Source organism: Indicator indicator, chromosome 9, assembly GCF_027791375.1.
Source record: "Indicator indicator isolate 239-I01 chromosome 9, UM_Iind_1.1, whole genome shotgun sequence".
Taxonomy (NCBI): Eukaryota; Metazoa; Chordata; class Aves; order Piciformes; family Indicatoridae; genus Indicator; species Indicator indicator.
Window position 1 is genome coordinate 9,212,628 of NC_072018.1, and position 22,953 is coordinate 9,235,580.

Here is a 22,953-nt window from a genome sequence, read left to right on the forward strand (position 1 = left end):
GATCTCATCTCTCTTCATGTGTCTACATCTATTTCTTCCTTTCAGGCACTCAGATGCTGCTCACCTTACTACGATAGGGCAAATTAAATTGTGAATACATTAATTCCAGTATGGTAATACCAAACATTGTATGTATTTCTGATTTCTGTACATATTTCTGATTTTAATTTTCATTACTTTTTTGTTGTTGTTTAAATGTTGAAGGAATTGTTGCTCACTGAACAATTCCTTAAGTACAGTAACTCCCCCAAACCCCAGTATTCATACTCAATGTACATCAGCTTTCTATGTCACAGTATACAATATTCTTGCATGTTATTGTAATTGAGTGAAACCTTATTCATACTGGTAGTAGACTGCATTCTTTTGACTGCAGTCAGGATTCATACTGTACAGTAAAAATTATATGTGCTGACAATAACAAATGGTTGCAAAACTATCCGAACTGCTCAAAGGAGTGGGCTGTTATCACAGCTTATTCACCATCACTCCAGCTACCTCTCTGCACTGCATCTTTCCATGCAGCTTTGGGCTATATAACAATACATTCTTCTGTCTACAGAGAGTTGCATTAAAATATTATTGTGAGCATTCTAACAATTAAACTGAAATTCGGCACAGATAAATACGGCCAGGAAGAACATCCACAGTAAATCTGTCCTTATTTTTCAATGCAGAAACAGAGCTCTGCTATCTCAACAATTCTTTTTCTTCTGAATCCTCACTCAAGCTAAGTCATGTTCTGCAAAGCATGTGCATTTTTTCCTTGCTAAAGCTAAACTTAAATGTCACCTGAAATAGTAATGTAAAGTGAATACAGAGAATGATTGTGTGTTAAATTTCAGCTCAATACATTCTAAGTGACTAAAACCTGAATCTCTAAAAAGCAACGCAATAGAAGTTATTGAAGATGCTAAGCTGCTAGTCTAACAGCATGCTTGAGTCCATGCTTATTACAAACATGTAAGTACAGCTGATGTGCCCAAAGAGAAATATCCATTTAAGAATTGTGCAGTACCCAAGGCCAAATAGATTCTTGTGGAAGGGGATGTATCGAGCAGGGTTAGAGACGAAAAATCCTTTTTTTATTGCACTGTCCTTCTCTGTTGTCCCTCATACCAAGTGTGCTAAAAAGTAGCAGCATACAAGAAAATAACTAAATCTTTCTTCACCCTGTGCAGCAAAATTTCTCAATGGAAATAACATTTTTGATTGCTGATAGTGAGTTTCTCAGATTAGTGGTTTGGGGTTTTTTTTTATTCTACTTAAAAAAAAATTGAAGTACAGCTGGCTTTATTCTTCAAGTCAACACTTTTGCAGTCCCTCCTTTTCCCACCTGCCACACCCAGAGCGAGGCTTTTCAGGTTTCCTCATAGGGAGAGTTTGAGTCCCTTGGATATAATCTTGCACAGAAGCATGACAATCTTCTTATGATACTAAGAAGATCTTGCTCATAAGCAACTGCTGTATTGAAAGATCAGTAGATACCCCATATATTTGGATCAGACTGTGTCTGTCCGCCTCTCCTGCCCTTCCTCACTGATGAACAGATTCTTTGGAGATGAAATGTGACTGTGTGCCATTGTTGGACATGCTGTTACTTTAACCCTTGAGCTACAGCCTGTTTGTAACTGGTTTGAACCTTACCAAGAGTTTGCCCCTTCAGGACTGAGATCCTGGCCTTAATCTTTCCTACTCAAGCAGCTTGCTCATCATTTCTGTGATTCTATGATTTTTTAGTTCAGCTGCCTTGGTGCTGGTGGGTGCTTTCTCTGCATGGCCTGCACTGGCTGTAATTCTGTACCTTGTCCTAGCCAAGTGAGAAAATGAGTCATAAAAGATGTTTGTGTCAGTGACCTGTTCTCCTTATGGCTCACAGGCTTGAAGTTATTGACCTGCTTAGGTAAATGACTTGGCATCTCAGCAGTGACTCGAAAGCACCAACTTCTCTGGGACTGTAACATCGTCAGTTTCTGTGAGGCCAAATAGAGTAGCCCTGATGAAGAGGGGGTTGGGATGTGTGGAGCACATTTCTCACAGTGCATTGTTTCAGAATGACCTGCACACAACAGCCCTGCAGTGAGATAGCCTGATGCTGCAGCTTGCCTTGGTCAAAACTCTTCCTGAAACTGATGGAGATGCTGCTCATGAGTTCAGGTGTGCAGCAAGGTTTCTGCTCTGTAACTGTTTGTTGAGGTGGGCATAGAGACTTTGTACTATGATATCTATCGGTATCTATGAAAGCAATCTCTTCATGGCTTGTGGCTTATCTTTCTAGCCCTGGCTCATTATCTTTTTCTGTTAGGAGGCTCTTCTGAGATAGATATAAGGGCCATTTCTTGTTCATGGTCTTTTATCCATGTATGGCTACACACAGGTGCAGAAGAGTAGCCATATATGGCCCATGGTCCTCTTGGTAGCTGTAGCTTTAACACAGGTACTTACATACATGCTGGTATGGAGCTTCAGAAGAGCTAGAAGTACCAAGTTCATACCCTAGATGTCAGTAAAAGAAAAAAGCATTAAAGCCCATTAAAATTTGTTTTATAAAGGTCTGTGAATCAAGCAATGGGTTAGCCAATTATTCATCAGATAATTCCCTATATGGACTGACAGTTTGAGTCCCAAGTTTCAGCTCAATCAAATTTACACAGCCCAAGTTATAACCTCTTCAAGATGGGGATTGTAACAGGAACACTGACAGACCTTAACTACTGTGTCTCTTTAGTAATGAAAGCTCAACTATTTCACTTGTGTGGTGGCTGCTGGTGCTGCTATAATTAAGACTGTATGGATTTACATTATAGGCCAAGTTCTGGGAGGTTTTAAACACACATAGTTTATATCATGTTGGATTGAAACCTAGGATAGAAACGGTCAGGGGCAAGTTACATGTTTCCTTATTAAAAAAAAAAAAAAACCCATACAAAATGACAAATAGTTCAGTAAGTGCTAGAGGAGTACAAAATAAAACCACTTTGAATCAAACATTTTATTAAAATGAGATTTTATGGGCATTTACTAGTGCCTTCCCCGTGCCTGCCCATACACAAGCAAAACTGTTTGCATGCTTCAAAGGAGGGGTTTTGCATCTGAAATCTGTTTCCTGAGCACTTTTTGTAGTCATCCCTAGAAAGTCCAGTTCAGGGCTCCATTGTGCTGGTGCAGTGCAAGCAAAGGCAGGCTAAAATCCCAAACCCTGCTGAAAAAGCCTCCCTGAGTTCAGGGGTTTATTCTGGGTCCTGCCTAGGGCAAGCTGACAACAAAATCTGTCACCTGGTGCTCAGATGTTTGTGATCCTGCACAGACTTGCTGGTGTGCTCACTAGTAAGCACTTGCAGATTTGGAGTTTATTTTGAGCCTTTATTTAAAAAAGAAAGAGAAAAGGGAAAGGAAAAGCACCGTGCCCAAGTTTCTTATGCATTATACTAATGCACATACTATTTACAGAACGTGCAAGTCCGCTATTCATTCACGGGGAGTCAGCCGGGTATGATAAGAGTTCCACCCACGTTGCCTCTGCCTGACTTGAGCCTCTCAAGACGGTGTCGGAAAGCACCCTATGTGCTCTGCCGTTACATAACACAGCCCAGCTCTGGAGAACTGGCAGAATTTTGGAATTTGTGTTTGGTCCTAATGTTCTGTACAGAGTTGGCAAGTGAGATTCGTGTTCCAAATGAGTGACAGTTGGAGTTTCGAAGCAGGAACATTTGCCCACCGAAGCTGCTGAACTCACCCACTGCCAAGTCTGTCACTAAATTAGCAGATAGGCAGGGACAGCAGTACGTGGTGTGAACTGTGTCACACTCCTTTGCACCTTTAGGTCCCAGTCCTGGGCGGGAGGACTGCATGCCTACCAGCGAGGAGGAAGGCCACACTTCTCAATTTTAGGCAGCTTTATGTTCCTTTTTATGGCAACCTCTAAGCATCTCACATGCTTGAATGGAAGGAGGATCACACTGTTTTTCAGAGTGAGCTGAGGCATGAGGAAAGGAACAGATTTAAATGTTAACCTAATTTTTACTGTGTCAAGTGTTCTCACCTGGGCTTGTCCTGCCCTGCAGGTTACTGCCCCTGCCCTGAGATGGCAGAGTGAGTTGGGTGCCCAATGTCTGCCCTCAGCTGCTCCAGGGTATTAGCTGGCTTCTCAGGTGCTCTGTTTGGCATTGGACAGCTCAAGGTGGACAGCCACTCATCTCACAATGCACATCCTTCTTCAAGGTTGACATACCCTTGAAGGCAGCCTGAAAACCACCATGGCCCTGGTTTCAGCATGTACCTTGTAGTTTGATCACACACAACAGACATCTGTGGCTACATTTTGTCTGACTTTGCTCTGGGTCTGGGAGTCCATAGCCAAAGAGCAGCAGGTAAGATGGCTGGGGGCGACAGCACCTCAAACTGCTGAGGCAGGATTGTGGAGCATCCTCCACAGCTTGGGCAAAGGTTATGGAGGAAGAGGTAAAAACCAAAATTGTGTCAATCAGATCTAGCCTGATCAGTGGGCTGTCTTTTAGCATTGGCCTGGGTGTGTTTTCACCTATCAGCATTTTTAGGTGTTAGCAGTCACGATTTGAGCATTTGTTTTTAATTGCCATGCTCACTGGGTTTGTTAGTATGATGACCCAGAGTGACACTGCTGTGTAACATGTACAGCCAAGGCTAACGATGCTCTTTGTGAGCTGTGGTGCTGGTTGTGCGTGAAGCAGGGAGCAGAGGGGATAGTGCAGGAAGAGCAGGGCATGAGGTGCAGTGGGGAAACGGCGAGGGAAGACATTGCCTTCTATCCCATGGCTCCCCCGAAGGGCTATCTGGCCCCGGAGCTCTACACCCTGGCCCTGTCTTTGCCACTGGCCCCGGGGCCAGCTTGGAGGCCGCTCAACCCCCCAGACGAACCGGAGGCAGTCCCCGTGGGGTTAACCCGACCATCAGCAGTCCCTCCCACTGCGCCGAGGGCCATCACCCCCTTCCTCCCTTTTCCCGGGGTGGGGATAGGGGACAGACAGAAGCGGGCTTCTGCGGGGGCTTGCGGCGGGGCTGTTGGGGGGACGGGACTCGTCGGGGCGGGAGGCTATTTCGGGGTGAGGTTGAGGCCGGCACTACGGCTTGTAGATGCCCCCTTAACTCTCCCCATTACGAAAGCAGAGCCTCGGCGATGGGGCAGAGGCTGCAGCAAACTCCCTCGCAAGAGCTGTTTGTTGACCACATTCACGTTCCGAGCCCTGAAGCTAAAAGCACTTTACACCATAAAATAAAAGCACTGTCTTTTTTTCTAAAAGGTTACGTCTGGAGGCCACGCTGCTCATACTTCATACAGAAAACTACTGAAAGGGCTATGAAATCCTCTATGATTTACACTCTCTCTCAGTGCATTAGGATATACATCTACTCGGCTCTAAAAATACTGTAGAGTTTCTAACCGACGTGAATATATGTGCATTATTTCAGAAAGTCTGTTAGAAAACTTGTCAACACATTATAAAGCATAAACCAGGACTCGGCCATTACATACAGAGATCAGAGGCAGAAGATATACTGCAGGAAGTACTGAGAAAAGTCCCTCCATTCAAAAAAGGTCTATTAGCTAAAAGTTTACACACAATATACACCAAAGAGTTCAGGGAGAACTCGTGGATTGTAATTACAAGACATAAATGGAATCAGGACTTATAGTCCCCAGTGTAGTTAACTGGGATGCCAGAAAATAATTTTAATATTGTCATAATTTATTACCCACCGAAAGTCACATGAAGGATTGTAAATACAGTTACTTCATGTCCACGACTGCTCGTTAAAGAGCCTTGTTCCCTTCTCCTAAAAATACAATAAAATACAAACCCACCTGCATTATTAATATGTGGTTATGCCATGTTAAAAATGTCTTCTGACTCCTTTTCTTTCTTGAGGTTTGTTATCTCCTATCACATGACAATATGAAGCGCTGGAAGAGGGGGATATACACGGGGGGTGGGGTTGCATAGCACTATTGCGATCAAATGTCAGTATTAATAATTATCCAGCCAGGATGAAATACTGCTTTTAAGGCTGCGAGTTCCCATTTAATTCGAGGCGTTTTACGGTGCTGGAATTCAGGGCACGCTAACGGTAGGAACATCCTCACTGCCATTCATGAAAGCATCTGTAAAATTAGCTCCTGACTGTAGGTTTGAAGATGCGGTCTGGAAGTCACTTCGGGAATCTCAAACACGGTACGATGATAAAACAGATGTAGTTGCAACTAAGTGCTTAATTTGTGACGATTTTGTAGAGAAAATCAATGAAACGTTGCCTGTTATTTATTGGGGATTGCCACAGAGATTCTGACACAGGTTGGCACAACTGCCTAATGAATTGTAATTCAGGGGACTGTTAACTGTGAACCACATAACCTTTCCGGGGTAATAAAGTCATTACTTTTTACATTGGAACCACCCTGAAAAGCTTTATAGATGCTATTAGATATAAATCAAATTCCGTCTATCTATCTATCTATCTATCTATCTATCTATCTATCTATCTATCTATCTATCTATCTATCTATCTATCTATCTATCCCTCCGGTACACCCATCTGCCTGTTTCTATACGTTCATATAGGAATATACGTCCACCTGGTTACGGCAGCCAGCCCTCAAAGACAAAACCCAGGCTCAGGTGCATTGTCACCTGCGGCTGTGTTCCCCCCGAAAAGTCACATCGGACGGGCACTACCTTCCACATGCCCTCCTGGTACCCCCGGGGGCTGCGGTGACAGCCACGGCTGGGCTCGCATGCGGCAGGAGAACGGCGGGGCCGGCCGGCGCGGGCGGAGCCGGGGCAGGGGGTGTGGGCGAGCTGCTGGCGGGAAGCTGAAACGGTCCACGCCGGAGCCACTCGCTCCGGGCTGACAGCCCCGGCTGGGCTCACCTCACCAACACGTCCCAGCCAAGCCCCGTCCACCACTGAGCCTCGGTCCCCTGCCGAGTCCCGCTCCCCGCCCACCTTCCCACGTTCCCAGGGCAGTGTCCCGGCGATCGCAGCTCGGCGAGTTCTTTCTTACAGGCGGCGGGCAGCTCCCGATCCCCCCCTGGCCTCCCGTCGGCTCTCTTCTCCTGCCGGGCCACTGTGTCTCTCCGCCTCTGTCCTCGGCACGGTTCTCATTCCCCCCCTCTCACTCGCAGCCACATTTTGCTCTAAAACGCCCGTTCGCCTCCGGTGCTTACTCCTTAGTGCAACCTGATCCCTCCCGCTGCCGGCAACCTCCGAATGTTTGGGACGAAGTTGCAACCGCTTGTTACCGCCGCATCCTCCTAACTCCAGTCAATTCTCGGTGTCTCCCTCTCCTTGTCTCTCCCCCCTCCACCCCTCCCGTAGTGCCAGCCCGCCGCCGGCAGCCCCGCGTTTCGCTTTCGTTAAGAGACTGTCGCTGCAGGCAAGGCTCGGAGTTCCGCTGGGAGAGAGTGTCCAGACTGGTGGGTGAGAGAAGCCCTCGGGGAAAGCTGCGCGATCCCGCCGGCCTTCTCTTCCCACCCTCCCCCTCTTCCCCCCCGCCCCGCGGCTTCTTCTGTCCTTTGCCGCTTTCCCGCTCGCCAAACTCCGTTCGCTTCTCCCCCGCGGCGACAACCGCGGCTCGGCGGCGGGGCAAGGCCGAAGTTTCCCTCTTCATACTCGCCGCCATCCTCACTCCCCCACGGAGCTGCTGCCGCCGTCCTCAGGGGACGGGCCGCAGCTCACGGGAGGAGGGGACTCGGCGGCTTCGAGGCGGGGGGGACACATACAAGTGGGGAAGCCGGAAGCCATAGGCCCCCCCCTTCCCGCCCCCCCGCCTGTTTTTTTTTTTGGGTGGTCTCCGGTCCTACCTGGCGTCCCCCAGCTCTCCCACCTCCCGGCAACATCCCGGGGCTCGCGTGGCCCGCAGCCCCCCCTGCCCGGCTTTTGCTGCTTCATTGATGTATTTGCTTTTGCAGCGGGGGTGTGCGTGCGTGTACCGCCGCTGCTCGCTTTCTCCCTCTCTCTTCCTTCCCTTTTTTTCCCCGTGTGCGTGTTTAATTGCCTCTCCTCGCCCCTCTCTCCACTCCCCTCCTGCAGCCGCTCCTCCGCGGCCAGTTGCGGGGTCGGCCGCCGCCTCCTCCGCCTCCGGCCCCCCGGCCCCATTCAGCAGCGTGCGCCGGGCGGCCGGTGCACCCCCACCCGCCGCGCCCCCCTCCCCTCTCCCCCCTGCGATCACTGTCCATTGGCTTGTCCTGCTCTCTTTTTCATGTCCAGCCCCTGATGAGTGTCCATTGGTGTTGCCTTCGCCTTCCCTCCTCCCCTCTCCCCGGCTTGCCCTGCCCATGTTTTGTATGTCTCTGTCCATCCAGGCTCCTGACGTTCAAGTTCGCAGGGACGTCACGTCCGCACTTGAACTTGCAGCTCAGGGGGGCTTTTGCCATTTTTTTTTCATCTCTCTCTCTCCTTCTCTCTCCCTCTCTCTCTCTCTCTCCCTCTCTCTCTCTTTTTTTTTTTTCCCTCGCACACACAAAAAAAAAAAGGGAAAAAAAAAGCCATGACTGCTATCCCACAATTCATCTTCCCTGCGCCATCTTTGTATTATTTCTAATTTATTTTGGATGTCAAAAGACATTGATGAAGATATTTTCTCTGGAGTCTCCTTCCTCTCTAACCCGTCTCTCCCGATGTGAACCGAGCGACTCACAAGCCACCGAAGCCACCAACCCACCATGTCGCGCCGCAAGCAAGGCAAACCCCAGCACTTAAGCAAACGGGAATTTTCACGTAAGTAACCCGGAGAGCGATTTATTTAATTTCCCTTTCACGGTTTCATTTTTAATTTGAGCGAAAACGAGGGGGAAAAGAAAAAAAAGGGGGGGGGGGGGGAAGAAAGAAAAAAGTAAGAGCGAGTCGGGGAAAAAGATGAACTCATCCGTCTCGGGGTTCTCAGCATTCCGGTTAATTTCTCCCTCTCTATTTTAATCACCTTGATCACTTTTCTTCTTTTTCTCTTACCCTGTGCTCTTGCCCTGCCCCGCTGCGTTCCCTCCTCCCCGCTCCTCCCGCTTTCCCCGCTCTTTGGCGGAAAGCGCGGCGGATTTCTCCCCAGTACTGGCGGCCAGCCGCTCCGCGCGGGCTCGGTGCGGGGCTACCGCGGGTGAGAATCGACTGAAAGTGTAAAGAAATTCCAATGGGAGCGGCGGGATGGATACCGGGCACCTTGACCGGGAGGGCGGGAGCTGCGGGAGAGGGGAGCGAGGAGAAAGTCCAGCGCCTGCAGCCCATCCGCTACCGGCAGGCTGGCCCCGTCGCCCCGCGGCAACCCTTCTAGAGAGGGGGGAGCTGAACTGAGCCGCCTCCCTTTTGTTCCCGCCGCGGGGTTGCGGGGTGGCCGTCCCCGGGCAGGCACTGTGCGGGGCTCCGCCGCCTCGACCTCGCCCCGCCGCCGCTCGGGCTCGGGGCTGGCTGGGGCGGGGGGCGGCAACCGGGAGAAGAGGCTGCCGAGCCGAGCCATGCCGGGAGGGATTCCCTTCTCGCCTTCGCTTCGCGTTCTCCCGCTCGCTTACTATTTTTTGGAAGATTTTCAAAAAAAAAAAAAAAAAAAAAAAGTGGAAGTGGATTTTGATTGGGAAAAATCTCGTGTCTGAATGTTTACAAGCACCGCGTGTGCGGGGAGCCTCCTGCCAACAAACAGAGGCGAGCGTGGAGCCCGGGCTGAGCACGCACACACGCACGCACACGCTCACACACACTTGGACCCGCTAACGGCCCCCGTTCTCACCCTTCGCATTGCAACCCCAAACCAAATCCGCTCTCCCCAGGAGGAAAAAGAAAAAAAGCAAAAAGCAAGCAGCTAAACCTCCCATCCCCACCATGCATCGTTCGCAACAAAAACTCCTCGGCTGCCTCCCTCCCTCCAGCCGGCAGCACACACACCAGGGCTAGATGCAAGATAAGTGAGAGCGCTCTTTGCACAACAAAAGGCAACTCGAGCTGGAAAGGTTTGGGGCTAAGGGGGGTAGGAAAGAAGGGATAAAACCCCAAAACAAAACCAAACCAGAACACAACAACAAACCCCCTTTTCCTCTGGGTGAGCTGGGGGGGGCGGAAGGGGAAATGCATGCTTCTCTCAACAACACCCGCCCCCCCCTTTTTTTTCTCTTTTTCCCCCATTACTCCCTGGGTTTTGTTCCTTCCCAGGGATGGCAGAGAAAATCCAGGACGATTTCTGCCTGCCAGATCCCTCTCCCTTTCCAAAACCACCTCAAACTTTACGTTGTTATTTCTCTCCCCCCACGGCTGCACAGACGTTTCTAGCCAGGTTCGCACATGGAGCACCCCTGAGCGAAATGCTGCCGGTCGGGGAGCTCTGCCCTGCCCTGCCCAAAGTTTTCCCTAAAACCCGGAGTGGGAAATCGAAGGACTCAGTCCCTCAACCTCCCGAACCCGCCGTTTTCGCCCTCTTTCCCCTCCACTTTTCAGGGCTTCCCCCCCCCCCCCCTTCTTTCTTTGAATTGCACGTTAGGGTGAAGGTTACAGTCTCATGGCGTGTGCAACACCCCCCTTCCCCTCCCCCAATGGTGTACGGGGGGTGGGCTTTCCCGAGTGGGGAAAAGGCATCACGGAGAGGAAGGAGTCTGCAACGCGTCCCCGGGGGCAGAGCAGACGGGCGAGATCCCCCCGCTAAGACACCCGCGGCCCAGCGCGGAGTTTCCGCACGTGAGGGGCGGGAGTGGCGGCGGCTGGGACTGTCCCGTGGAAATGGGGGGGGGGGTGTGTGTGTGGCTCCCTTCGGCGAGAGTTACGCCGGCGATGAGGATGGGAAAGGGGGGGGTGTGGGTGGGTTGGAAGAAGCAAGGAGGAGAGGGAGGCCGAGCTGGGGGAGCCGAGCAGCGGGGGGATGCCGGTGCCGGTACGGCGGAGGGTCCGCCTGCCCGATTCGGTCGCTAGGAGGCACAGCGAGATCAAACAAGGACCGGGCAGCCCCACGAACTTGAACCTGGCCGGTTCCTGTGCTGCCTCCCGGCCCGCGGCGGGAGGGGGGCAGGGCGCTCAGTTCCCTCCCCCTCCCCCCCCTTCTTCTTTGTTCTTAATTTTGCGCGGAGTTTGCTTGCTCCGGGAGGCAGCGAGTGATTCTCTCCTCTACCGTCTCCCGGGTTCCCCCCACTCCCAAAACCTGTTGGTTGCCATTGTATTCCTAAGTTTTATCCCCTTTCCACGATCCCAGGACATAAACTTGCCGTTAAACAGCCTCTTTTCCATCCTTCCCACGACACGGCGAAGGGAAGTGCCCCGGCAGCGCAGATGAACTGCCGGGGCATTTCCCTTCGCCGTGCCATGGCATCCCACCTCCCCTCCCCATCACCCCCCGTACCTCCTTTCTCTCCAAAATCCGTCCCGCTTTTTGCCAGACAGACGGTGCGGTTGTTTGGATGACTGAGAAGGCGGGCGGGGGGGGGGCGGCGAGGATGTTGGGGGGGGAGAGTAGGAGGGCAAAGAAAAGACATGTTGGTGTAAGGGCAATTTGCATGAAAAATAGGGACGGATGATTAGGGACCCAGGCAGGGAATTTTTATTGCCCCAGAATTAAAACGCGCATCCTGCAGATCAGTGGCAAGACCAGGTGAATTGTATTTTTGTCTTTTTCTTTGTAAAGCCAGTGTTTTAGGTACTGTTTTAAAAGTAGCAGGAATAATAAACCCCGGGTTTTTTGCTGATTCTGCCTCCCGTCAGGAGCCAAATGTTTTGCAGTGAACACGGTGCCAGATGTATTTCATACATTAGTATATAATTCTTGTTAATTAGCAATAATTTACATTAAGAGCATAGAAAATGTTGAGGTTACAGGTTTTATATCTGTACATTTGATCATCTTGTTATTTTCAAGAACTTTGCCTCCTATAAAATTAATTAGGTGAAATGTGGAGGTGTAATCAGCAACCTCTGAATTACCACTTCATTTCCTGGTTTGGAGTGTAAATCAGCCGAGCCAGTACAGTCTTTAGCAAATTCTATTTTTGTTTAGCGCTTTTTTTAACTGTCTGGGGTTGAAGCAGCAGGTTACCTTCCACTGCTAAATAATACTGACAGTGTCAGAAAGAAATCGGGCCGCGGGAAAACATTGTAATTGAGGAATGATTATGCAGAGCTCCTCACTTAAACCACTTGTAAGGGGAATACGGGTTATTTTGTGTCTTTAGCTGCCGAGAGTTCGGGAGCTGGAAGTTAGCTTTCCAAAATACCTTTGTCTGTGGTGTGCAGTGAGCTACTGGTGGAATTATCCCTGTCATAACTTACTCCCTCGGTCTGAACACAGAGGAATGGCTGGGGAGAAGGAATGCCATGCCCAGCAATCCCGCAGAAACACACTGCTCTGCTCTCAGCTTCCCGATTGTGGAATGCACATTGTGTGGCTTATCTTGTCGGTCTGCAAGTTCAGAAGAAAACCACAGCGATTAAGATTAAGACATTGTTTTTATTAATCCGAATGTAACCTTCATATTCCTGTGGTTGACCTTATATTAAATTAGAAGTAGTACTAGAGGCAAGAAATGATGGGCTGGATCCCCGTGTCCTAGTTGGAGCTGAGGTACGGCGAGGTAGTGTGCTTTTTCCATATTATTTTACCCAGCACAACTGGGAGCTACTCCAGATCTTCCTCCTAATATGCAGCCTGGGTAGGGTTGAAATAAATTTAACCTGAGTTCACTGGATTTTTGCACTTTATCAGAATCAGTTCCAATATTGTGCAGTCAAATTAAAATCTATTTTTTGATTCTCTGTGGCTTTAAGTTCATTAAATGTGAAATTGGCAGCCAGCTAAAGAAGGTCAGACTGATTAACTGTTTAGGAGTTATCTTCTCTCCCACTACGTTACCTGGCAGTGTTTTGAGGTGGGTTGTATTTGTAGTATCCTTTCCTGCTCGCTGCTGTTAACCTGGGTGTTGTATTGTGCGGAGAGAGGAATACCAACACACTGCTGGTATTTATATTTTTTTTTCTCTTGTGAAAGGCAATAGTGATGGAGACTGCACACAGATTGCCAAGGTATTTCTCTGCAAACTTAGCAACCAAAAAAAAAAGGCTACAAGAAAAGACAGCCACTTCTGCCTCGTTAGAGCATCTACTGACGATTCTGTGAGCAAAAATAGCCTCATAATGAAGCTTTTTGGAGCTCATTCAGGAAATTTGTCAACTTTGACAACATTAGGCAAGGTATTTTCAGTTTAAAGAAGGTGCTTCTCACTGCTAGGAGGAAATGTGGCAGTTGCTTGGCCATGCTGATTTTTAGGTGCTGAGGGCCACCAGTGCCAGCACATTTGAGATAATTTAGGCATTCCTTTATTTCAGGGTAAAAATGAAAAAAATCACTGATTGCCTGGTTTCCTTAAATACTAAAAAATATCCCATCTAGATAATACCTTGGGGTGGACTACATCATGAATTTGATATTTGTTTGAATCCCAAGAAGTAGGTGAAAAGACATAAGTGCCTCCTCTCGCCCCGCAGGCATTTCTGCTGCACTTGCTTTATACCATTTTGGATTCTGCCATTCATTTATGTATTTGCCCCATCCCCTCCCTCCCTCCTGTCTTTTGATTTTTTAAATTGGAAACTGAACACAGGCTGATGGGCACAAACACATACATATACATGTACATGTGCATTATAAAGCTGTATGTGCCCTGAGTATCGCTGCCTGGGTGTGCGTGGCCATGTGGTCTGGGTCTCCCTTTCTTTTAACATGTACTACCTGCATGGCCTGTATAGGGAATGTGCAGTATCTATTATGTTGAAACACCTTTTGTCTGCACCCATGCAGTTAAGCCTTCTGAATTTCAGACAGTAGGTCTCGCTAGTGGAAAATACACACCTGTGTGTGTGTGAGAGAGTGTGTGCAGTGCTTTTAGCCTTGAATTCATATACACGAGTAGTCCATCTGGCAAAAAAACACTATTCACTTCTCTTCATAGTACTACCAGAGTTTTGCAGTGTATTCTCCCAACCTATTCATTTAATTTTAGCGCCGAATCATTCAGTCGAGTCAGAAATTTGTCTCCATTTAGGAGCACGGAGAGGGTTGCAGTGCTTGCTTTCTGAGTTCTTCATGATACAGCTGCTTCTGCAGAACCTCTTCCTTGTTAACTGACGAATTCATCTCCTCTCTGCTTTGCTGATAGCCATGTTGCATGAGTTTAGTCAGGGGGCAGATGTTGTGAGTGGGGTGTAATATTCATGAAGAGGGGGGTCTGTGTGTTCTGCAACCCCCCTGCGCCCAGTGCCTTTCCCCGAGATCTCTAATGATTCTCCTTTTGTTTCTCAAACTGCAGCCGAACCTCTTGAAGCCATTCTCACTGATGATGAACCTGAACATGGCACATTGGGAGCTCCAGAAGGGGACCACGACCTCCTCACTTGTGGCCAGTGTCAGATGAACTTCCCGTTGGGGGACATTCTTATTTTTATTGAGCACAAACGGAAACAATGCAATGGCAGTCTCTGCTTAGAGAAGGCTGTGGATAAGCCACCTTCACCCTCACCAAGTGAGCTGAAAAAAGCATCCAATCCTGTGGAGGTTGGCATCCAGGTTACGCCAGAGGATGACGATTGTTTATCAACGTCATCTAGAGGAATTTGCCCTAAACAGGAACATATAGCAGGTAAATTAAAGCAAGGAGAAGTGTTTGCAAGTGTATTTCTGTTTCAGTTGCAATGTAGCATGTTCACAGTTGTAAACTGCCGTTGTCTGTCTCCTGCTCGCCGTGACTGCCGATGTGTTAGATACTCTGCCTTTGGTTAGTAGTGAGCACAGGACCAGTGTTTCCTAGTGCCTGTGCAGAGGCAGGATCAACAGGCACGTGCCATGCCAGCCGGTATTTCTAACGGTATTGTTTGAGGCTGCTCTCGTGATTTGTCTGTATTGTACTCACCATTTCCCAGTGTCTCGCCTGCTGTAGCGCTGCAGGAGGAGATTTCATAGCCTGTCGAGTGATACAGCAAGGAGCTTGTGAGTCTTTGGGAAAGTCAGGGGTGAAAGAGTTAACTGAGCATCAGCGAGCCTTGGTTCCATATTGGCTGTCAGCGTATGGACTGTAATTAAACACAGCCCCATGGCAAAGTGACACCACCGACCTTGACTTTAAGATGCCATTTTCGACTGGCCAGGCCAGAGTAGAGAGGGCAGTTGCTGAAGCGCACAGACATGCTTATTCGAAAAGTTTAAGGGCATGTTGGAAATTTCAAAAGGTTGGTTTGACAGGAAAGGCTGCTCTCTGCAGCCTGCCTCCTCAGCCAAATGATAAATGCTTTGCTGTGCTCTCTCTTGTCTCTGATGTGGTTTTGACAGATGTATCTTGATTTTGTTTGCGGTTTACACAACCACATGTCAACCGTACAAATGTCCAAGGCAGAGTTCTGGTTTTTGCAACAAAACAATATGAAATGTAGGGTTCTTTTACAAGAAAAGTAAATATTTCAATTTCTTAACATAATTACTATTTCTTTTAAGCCAGTAAGCCATTCACTGGGCAGATATTTTCACAAATGAGGTTGAAAAAAGAGAGTGTGTTATGTGAGAGAAAATCCCGGAGTCCTGGGAGGGTAAGAAGGCATGCTCTGCTTTTAAAATCCTGCTAGTAAACAAAAGTACTACCCATTTGCAACAAGCGTTGCAAATCACTTCAAATGGCGCCAATGCTGCCAGTCAAAAAAGGCGAGACTGCAGCCTATCAATGCCAATAAATGCCTGAACTGGTTTCAGAACCCCCTCTCCCAGCGTTGTCTGGGCTGTGGCACTGCTGGTATCTCTCTTTGGGGAGCCTACAGGACCGCTCTGCATTTTCAGAGGCACAGTACATGATCACATGATGTGCTGGAGCTTGTCTTGGGCTTGCTTTGGCCAGAAAATTAAACCATAATAGGGCAGTAGGAGCTGGGAGGTTCAGCTCAATCCTCCTGCAGCCTCCCTGGCCTCCACACTGGTCAGTAAATCAACACTGGAGAGCTGTAGTTCAGAAGGGTTTGTGGTGGCAGCAAATAAGTATCAGCGTACGTGTGTGTTTCTGTATGCATATATGTATGCAAAGCCATCTGCATCCACTTGTGTACCTTGTGAACGAATATATCCTGTTTTTTGCAAAGTTTGGGTATTATTTTTAATGCATGTATATATATGTTTAGGAGGAAAAAGAGGCTCAGCTGCTGCTTTGCTATGTTTTAAGCAAGACTTTAAAATCCTGGTAATCCTACATACTGCACTTCTCAGCCACAGATGTTAAAGATGTTGTTTTTTTTTCTCCCAGAGTGGTAGAGGGCAGTGCCCATTTCCATGTGCTGCCTGCAATCTGATGGAAAAGGAGCAGAAGCGTAGGCATGATTAATGAAGTGGGAGCCTGGCGGAAGGGATTTGTAGTCTTCCGAGCTCTGGAGCCATACTAAATCACCAAATATGGAGGAGTGGTGGTGTGATGTAACGCTGTATTTACGTACAGTGCCGCTCTGTTGAAAAGACAAAACACAGTATCTGTCAAGCAAGAATTAAACCTGCTCTCTGTGCTGTGGTCCCAAATAGGTTCCTTGGCTGAAGGGATGGCCATGTCAGGAGGTCTTCACAAGGGAAACTCCTCAGCTGAGGGTTTTGCTCTGCCACTCATTTGGTGCAGGTGATGTGAAGTGAGCAGGATTTGTCCTTGTGCAATGTCATGAGGATTTTGATTCAGTAAAGACTCTGTTTTTTACTAACTTCAAATAGTTCAAGGAGAAGAGGGCAATGAGTGTGAAGAGGTGCACATGGACAGGGGCTTGATTCTGCTCACTCTTACATGTCTGCCTTTGCTCTGCAGTGGGCCCAACTGGCAGCAGCTGTGTTGCCATGCAGGGAGGAGGTCTGTGATGCATGTGTTGTTGTGAGCAAAGATCGAGCTGTGGCATTTCCTGTCCCAAGTTTTCTGCACAGTAGTGCCCAGCTGAGCCTGTGAATGGGAGGTCCAGGAGTTCAGGTCTTCTCCTGCACCTCCCTGACTGGGATGAAGTTGAGGGGCACTGGTGTCCCCCAGTTGTTCCCAGTGGTGGGAAATGTAACCAGGCTTTGGGAGAGGTATTGAGCACCAGGAGTTACAAGCTCTTGGCGCTGCTCCTCCCTTTTGTGTTCTCACCTCCACTTTCATTTGGGTGAGCTGACCTCCTTCGTATTGCAGAGAAGCATAGCTGTAGCTAGAATGACCCATTGCTTGTAGCCAGGAGTTTGTGGGGTCTAGCAGTAAAATTCACAGTGAGGGTCTTGGAGGGAGCTGTGTTAAGGTTTCTGGAGCCCCTGCAGTGAACCTCTTCCATTCTGGCATTTTATATCTGATTTGTGTACAAGAATAAAAAATCCGAAAAGGTAAGAGTACATAATTGAAAAAGAGAAAAAAAAGAGGATTGGGGCTGACTTCAGAACCATATGCAGGAGCTGAGGGAGCTGATTCTGATAAGAGCTGATAAGAGACCAGAAAGTATCTATTTGGCACACTATAAAAATGTCCACAGTTAGTTGTTAGGCTGAAGGAGGTGTTACAGGTTAGCTCTGGACACAGAGGTGCTGCAGATCTCCCCTAGGTACTGGATGTGCTCTGTCTGCAGTTCTGGACCCAGTAAGTTGGTGTGTTACAGTAAAAGATCATCTGAAGATAAGTAATGGTTAAGGATCAACTTAACTAAAGATGAGGAAGGAGGCAGCAAGTCATTCAAATGCAGGGAGAAATTATGTCTATTTTAACTGTCGATAGGCTGCTCTCTGTCCTCACCATTTTCCAGAGACAGGGATGATTCTGAGAGCTTGTATGTGTGTATGCAACCTGTGCAGTAGCTGTGAGATCCACAGAGGTGCCGGCATGCATACCTGCCTCTTCCATGTGGGTGTCTGACTGTGACTTGCCATAAAAATTTTGAGTGATGCTGATCCAGCACCGGAGCTGAAATGTCATAAATTTAACTGAAAATTAATAGGATATGTTGTGTGGGTCCAACGAGGCAGCTTTCATCAATATGTATGTCAAAGCCTTACCACCAGATACCGGTAGCCTGTGATTTGCAGTGAGTGCTACGGCAGGGCTTTTACTTATCCGCTCTCATATTTTACAACAGGAGGAAATATTAACTGAAGTATCTGGAGATCAGTGAATGTAAAATCGCTGGTCACTTATTGAAAAGGCTGAAGAAATATTTATCGGCCACCAGTGTCAGGTTTTAGCGGTTTGTTTGTTGAATGTATAAATCCGAGGGAATTAATGAAAGGTTGTTTTTTTGAGTGAGGAAGAATCTTAAATGTTACTTGGATTCAGTTGGTAGGAGCACTTTTGAGTGCTGCTGCATATTCCCCTTTACAATGCCAAATGTGTTACTGCAGATGCTGTATTTACTGTACAAAGAGGGGAGGAGGAGGGGACGTCAGTTTTACTGCTCGAATCCTTTATTCTCAATCTGCTTGTGGCATTCAAATAAAACACATGGGAAAATAGAGTCAAAAAAATCCTCTCTGCAGTAGTGGGGGGAAGGTGGACACAATTCCGTGCTAGATTTTTGCACCAAGTACATTTGATTATTGCAGTTCTCAGGAGGTAATGTCTTAGAGTAGTCATTACACCACAGATATTTTCTTGGGTGATTATTTGTAGTTGCCATTATAATTCTGTAGATTGTAAATTGCAATTCCTTATGATTTTGTTTGTTGTGGAGACAAAAAACTATTGACACGTGCCTTAACTAGTTAGCATTGAAGCTTAAAAAAAAGGGTGAAAAAAGGGTATATGGAAAGATTTTGAAGTCAAATTCTGTTTGCTTTCCCCATACAAAGAAACAGCACAGACTGGGGAAAACAATCACAGGAGCAAGAAAATAGTGAGTGATACCCCAAGGCTCCCACTCCTGCGATTCAGAGCCCTGTGTACAATCTATATTTGTAAATAAGACAGATAAAGGTTGTGAACCAGCAGCCTGCTGTTTTGTCAAAGTACAATGTCAGAGAAACTCTTTCTAAGACAAATTGTAAATAGAAGTGTCACGATGATTGCATGATTGAGCTCTAGAAGTGTCTTGCAATTGTTGGCATTGTCAGAAGACTTTTGAAAGCTTAATTAAAGGCGGTGGCCTGTATGGCTGTGAAATCTACTTCTTTTGGGGGGGAAATGTAAAAAATGTAGGGAATCAAAAAGTTGCTCTAACGCTACTTGAGTGGACTACAGGGGAGAGTCAGTAATTTCTCTGCTTTCCCTGTTGCCTTTTATAAATAACATTTTTTTAAGAAGCAAGCATGTGACAGCAATATCATCCTTTGTACAAGGTAAAGATTGTGTTAATGTTCCCATTCCCCGCCGTCCCCTGTTACAGACAGCTCACATAAAAATGGCTCTTTCTTGGAAACAAGTATGAGTTCACTCGAAGCGCAGAAACAGAGTAGAAAGTTTTCCTCTGCCTTGTCATGATCCTTCCTGGGGAGCATGAGGGTGTTGTGGTGCCATGAATCCTTCTGAAGGTCTGTTGTTTCCTGCAAGTCAAATCTGGTATAGAGGCTCTGAAGTAGGTTTTGCATTCTTTCTCCTATTGTATGGGACACGTAATTGTGGAGCTCATCATGGGCAGAAACATCGCTGCATCCAAAATGTTTGTGGTCGTTGAAGAGGCAGCCTGGCATGCGTTAAACTTTGTATAGATCTGCAAAGGTGCACATCAGCATCACGTGCCCAAAGCTGTGAAAATAACATGTGGAATAAATGTAAGGCTCTGCACAGTGAGTCCCAACAATGAATACTGGGTGATGGAAACTGAGGCAGGAAGTAAGTTAAACAATTTCTAATTAGCCCGATGGGAGAAAGAAAGTCTTCTCTAAACATTGCCATAATTTGGTAATGCCTCTTCTAAAGAGGGGAAGGCCTTTTAATATTGCCCATTTTGTATATGTAACCCTCAGCCCACGAGCTCTTTGCTGTTTCATTCTAGTAATAAAGACCATTAAAGAGCCTTGCAAGGTAGTAGGCAGGCAGTGGGGAGTTCAGCCTCTAGTTTGCCTGCACTCATCCTCATTACAGATTTTTTTTTTTTTATATTCCCTCAAGCTGCAGTCTGCTTTTATATCCAATAATACCAGCTTTGAACGATAAAAGGTGTTTAGCATCAAGCTGGACATGGCCTGGCACATTGCCACTTGGTTTTATTTTCTTTTTTTTTTAATCTAATTGCTGAGGATCTCTCCTTACCTTTCTGCTTGTTGTGATTTTGGTCTGATTGTGGTACTGGTGATATCACGAGTCCAGGGAGTTCATCTTCTCAGCCTGGCCGGCATCAGAATGCAGCTTCTATCTGTCTGGGCTCTACTTTACGTGTCAGCACAAGTTCATAAAATGCACTGAGCTCATATATTTTAATACATTAAGATTTAAATATATGTTCATACTGGTAACACGGCTCTAAAATTATCCATTGGTTGTGGGAATTTTTTTCCTTGTTTTTTTTTTTTTTTTTTTTTCCCCCTCCCATGGCTAATGAACCTATTTTATTTTACTTGGTACAAATGCAGTAACTCCAGCCTGCCTACTGGTAACATTCGGCATGGCAGTGGTATCAATGGTGGTTGATAGTACTACGTAGATTGCTTTTCAAAATAACAGGCACATTAGTGGACCCACAAACTGCCCGAGCGCTTGGGATGGTTTTCCATTTCATAGTGAATTTCTGTGAAACTCAGTTTGATCTTTTGGGTCACCATTCTGAGTGCACTTTGCTGCACTGGACACAGACTGAACAGCCCCTGCCTGCTTACATGCTTGCAGGAGCTGGACTGGTACTTGCAGACCCTCACAGACAGGCAGAGCAAGTGCTCACCTTTTTCAAACACTCCAATGTAAATGCCAAACCAGTTTTGAAGCCCGTAAACATCCTTTTTGTCTTTCTAGTCAGGCTTAGTATGCAATGCATCCTGTGTGGGGTTCAGTGAGTTTGTTTCCCCACCTTTATTGGCCAGCTGCTCTTGCCTGTGCGTCTTTAAAATATCTCAGTGAGATTTTTCACTCTTCTTCCACGTGGGCTGGTAATTTGGTGGCTGCTCCCCGGCTCATTCTTCATTCGGAGGTGGCATCTTCTCGGGTTGGCAAGGGAAAGGTTTGCGGTGTGGGGTGTGGTGAGGTCAGCCCCAATCCCAGCAGGGAATTTGTGTTCTTCATTTGCCTTTACAATCGGAGCACAGCTACTGTACCTTGGAGCAGCTCTCAGGTGTGAGCTCAGATGGGCGCATGTAAATGTCCTGTCAGATGCAACACAGGAATATTAATGTTTCCTCCCCACCACGCTATAATAAAGCTGTACGCAGCCAGCTTAGTATGCAGCCAGGTTGGGGAATTGGATAAAACTTCGATAGCCTAGTGTGAATGACAGCAGTGGAAAAAAAAACTCAGTGTGCCACAGTCTGCGTTCTTGTTTGCCTTTGATCTAAAGCAAAATGAAAACATCCACTTCTTTCCCCTCCTCATTTTGTATAGGTGTTCTTCCTCTGTAAAATTGCCTAATAAGTAGGGAAAGAAAACAAAGTATGGGGAGAGTGCAGAATTATTTGAAGCACATTAATTCCAGTTTGCTAGGGATGTAATTTTCCCAAGTATTAACAAACATTTATTTTTTATATTTGGGATTGTTGGCTTTGCTTTTCATTCTTATTTAATATCTGGGTGGAACAAAGAAAATAGAGTTGCTACAAACAGGGGCTGGAGCCCACTTTGCCCCCCAGGCTACAGACACAGCTCAGGCTCTACATCCTTTTCACAGAGGTTTTGTATGCATCTTCCTCTGGTTTCAGACCTTCAGTTCCATCTAAAGGTGTCCATTCTTCAGCACGGCTCTGCAGAATATTTTTAATAATGTGCTCATTTAACTGAATCAACAGCTGTCAGGAGCGGTTGTAGTAAATCCACACAATGCACAAAGAAAAATACATACATTTCCTGAAACAAAACACTTGAAACAAATTGGCTGCCAAAAAAAGCTGCAGAATTCTGGATTTCCAGACAGTGCACCAGAGTGTTTCTTCTCTCTGCTTTCCCCGGAGACCTCTCCCTGCTGCGGTTCTGCTGGAACTTCTTACCTGACACAAGCTGTTGTTCAAATCCCATTGCTTTCCCGATTTGGTGGGTGTGGAGCTCAGCTCGAGCATAGATTTTTGTGTTTTGCACTAAATAGCTAAACCACCAAGACTGGAGCAAGAAGCAAAAACCAAATAACCGCATTACCATCAAGGAAATGATGCTTAATATCCCTGTGAAATAGCTTTCGAGGAGGAACTGTGCTTCAACTTTGCCCCTCCAGGCGGGCATTGTCAGGGTGCTGTTGAGGTCTGAAGCAGCTTCAGAGGGTGCTGAATTGGCATTGGAATAGGTGCAGTGGTGGAGAGAGACCTGGGGAGCAAGCTTTGGTCAGTCAAAACCAAGGGGTTTCTTTTTCCATCCTCCTGCTTTGCCTAAGTGCTCAACAATTACACCTACAATTTGATCTTAGCTTCAGATAGAGAAACCTCTGCCTAAATAAACAATGGAATTCCTGCTGAACAACAGGATTAAAGAAGCGCCCTGCCTTCAGTGGTGCTATTGTTGTTGTTGTGGGTATTATTATTACTAGTAGTATTACTGCTGCTATTACTAAACTATTACCTTTAAAAAATAAACACTCATTACAGTTCCTTGCTCCTGATGAAGTAAGGAGTTGAATTTTGCATTAATTTCTTGCTTAATTGATTTAGCAAGCAGTGAAATATAAAATGCAAAAAAAAAAAAATATCCTCCCCAACCCCTTCCCAAGTTCACAGCAATTAATTTGCCACCCGGTGTTACTCTGCTACAGAATCACAGCTTTTTTTTTTTTTTTTTGGGGTGTGTGTGGGTTTTTTTGTTTTGTTTTGTTTTTGTTTTTTTTGGATGTTGCATGAATCATCTAGGTTTTGTTGCATTTTAGCTACTGAGTTTAT

General features: G+C 46.9%; 1 protein-coding gene across 2 annotated transcripts in view; it reads left to right on the forward strand.

The window, feature by feature from the left end:
* The first annotated feature begins 8,698 nt into the window (after window positions 1-8,698).
* Window positions 8,699-22,953, forward strand: part of BCL11A (BCL11 transcription factor A) — a 70,768-nt gene continuing 56,513 nt past the window's right edge. For both annotated transcript variants that reach the window (XM_054383477.1, XM_054383476.1), the window contains exons 1-2: window positions 8,699-8,753; window positions 14,300-14,629. In XM_054383477.1, the coding sequence (XP_054239452.1) occupies window positions 8,699-8,753; window positions 14,300-14,629 (385 nt within the window). The remainder of the gene's footprint in view (window positions 8,754-14,299; window positions 14,630-22,953) is intronic.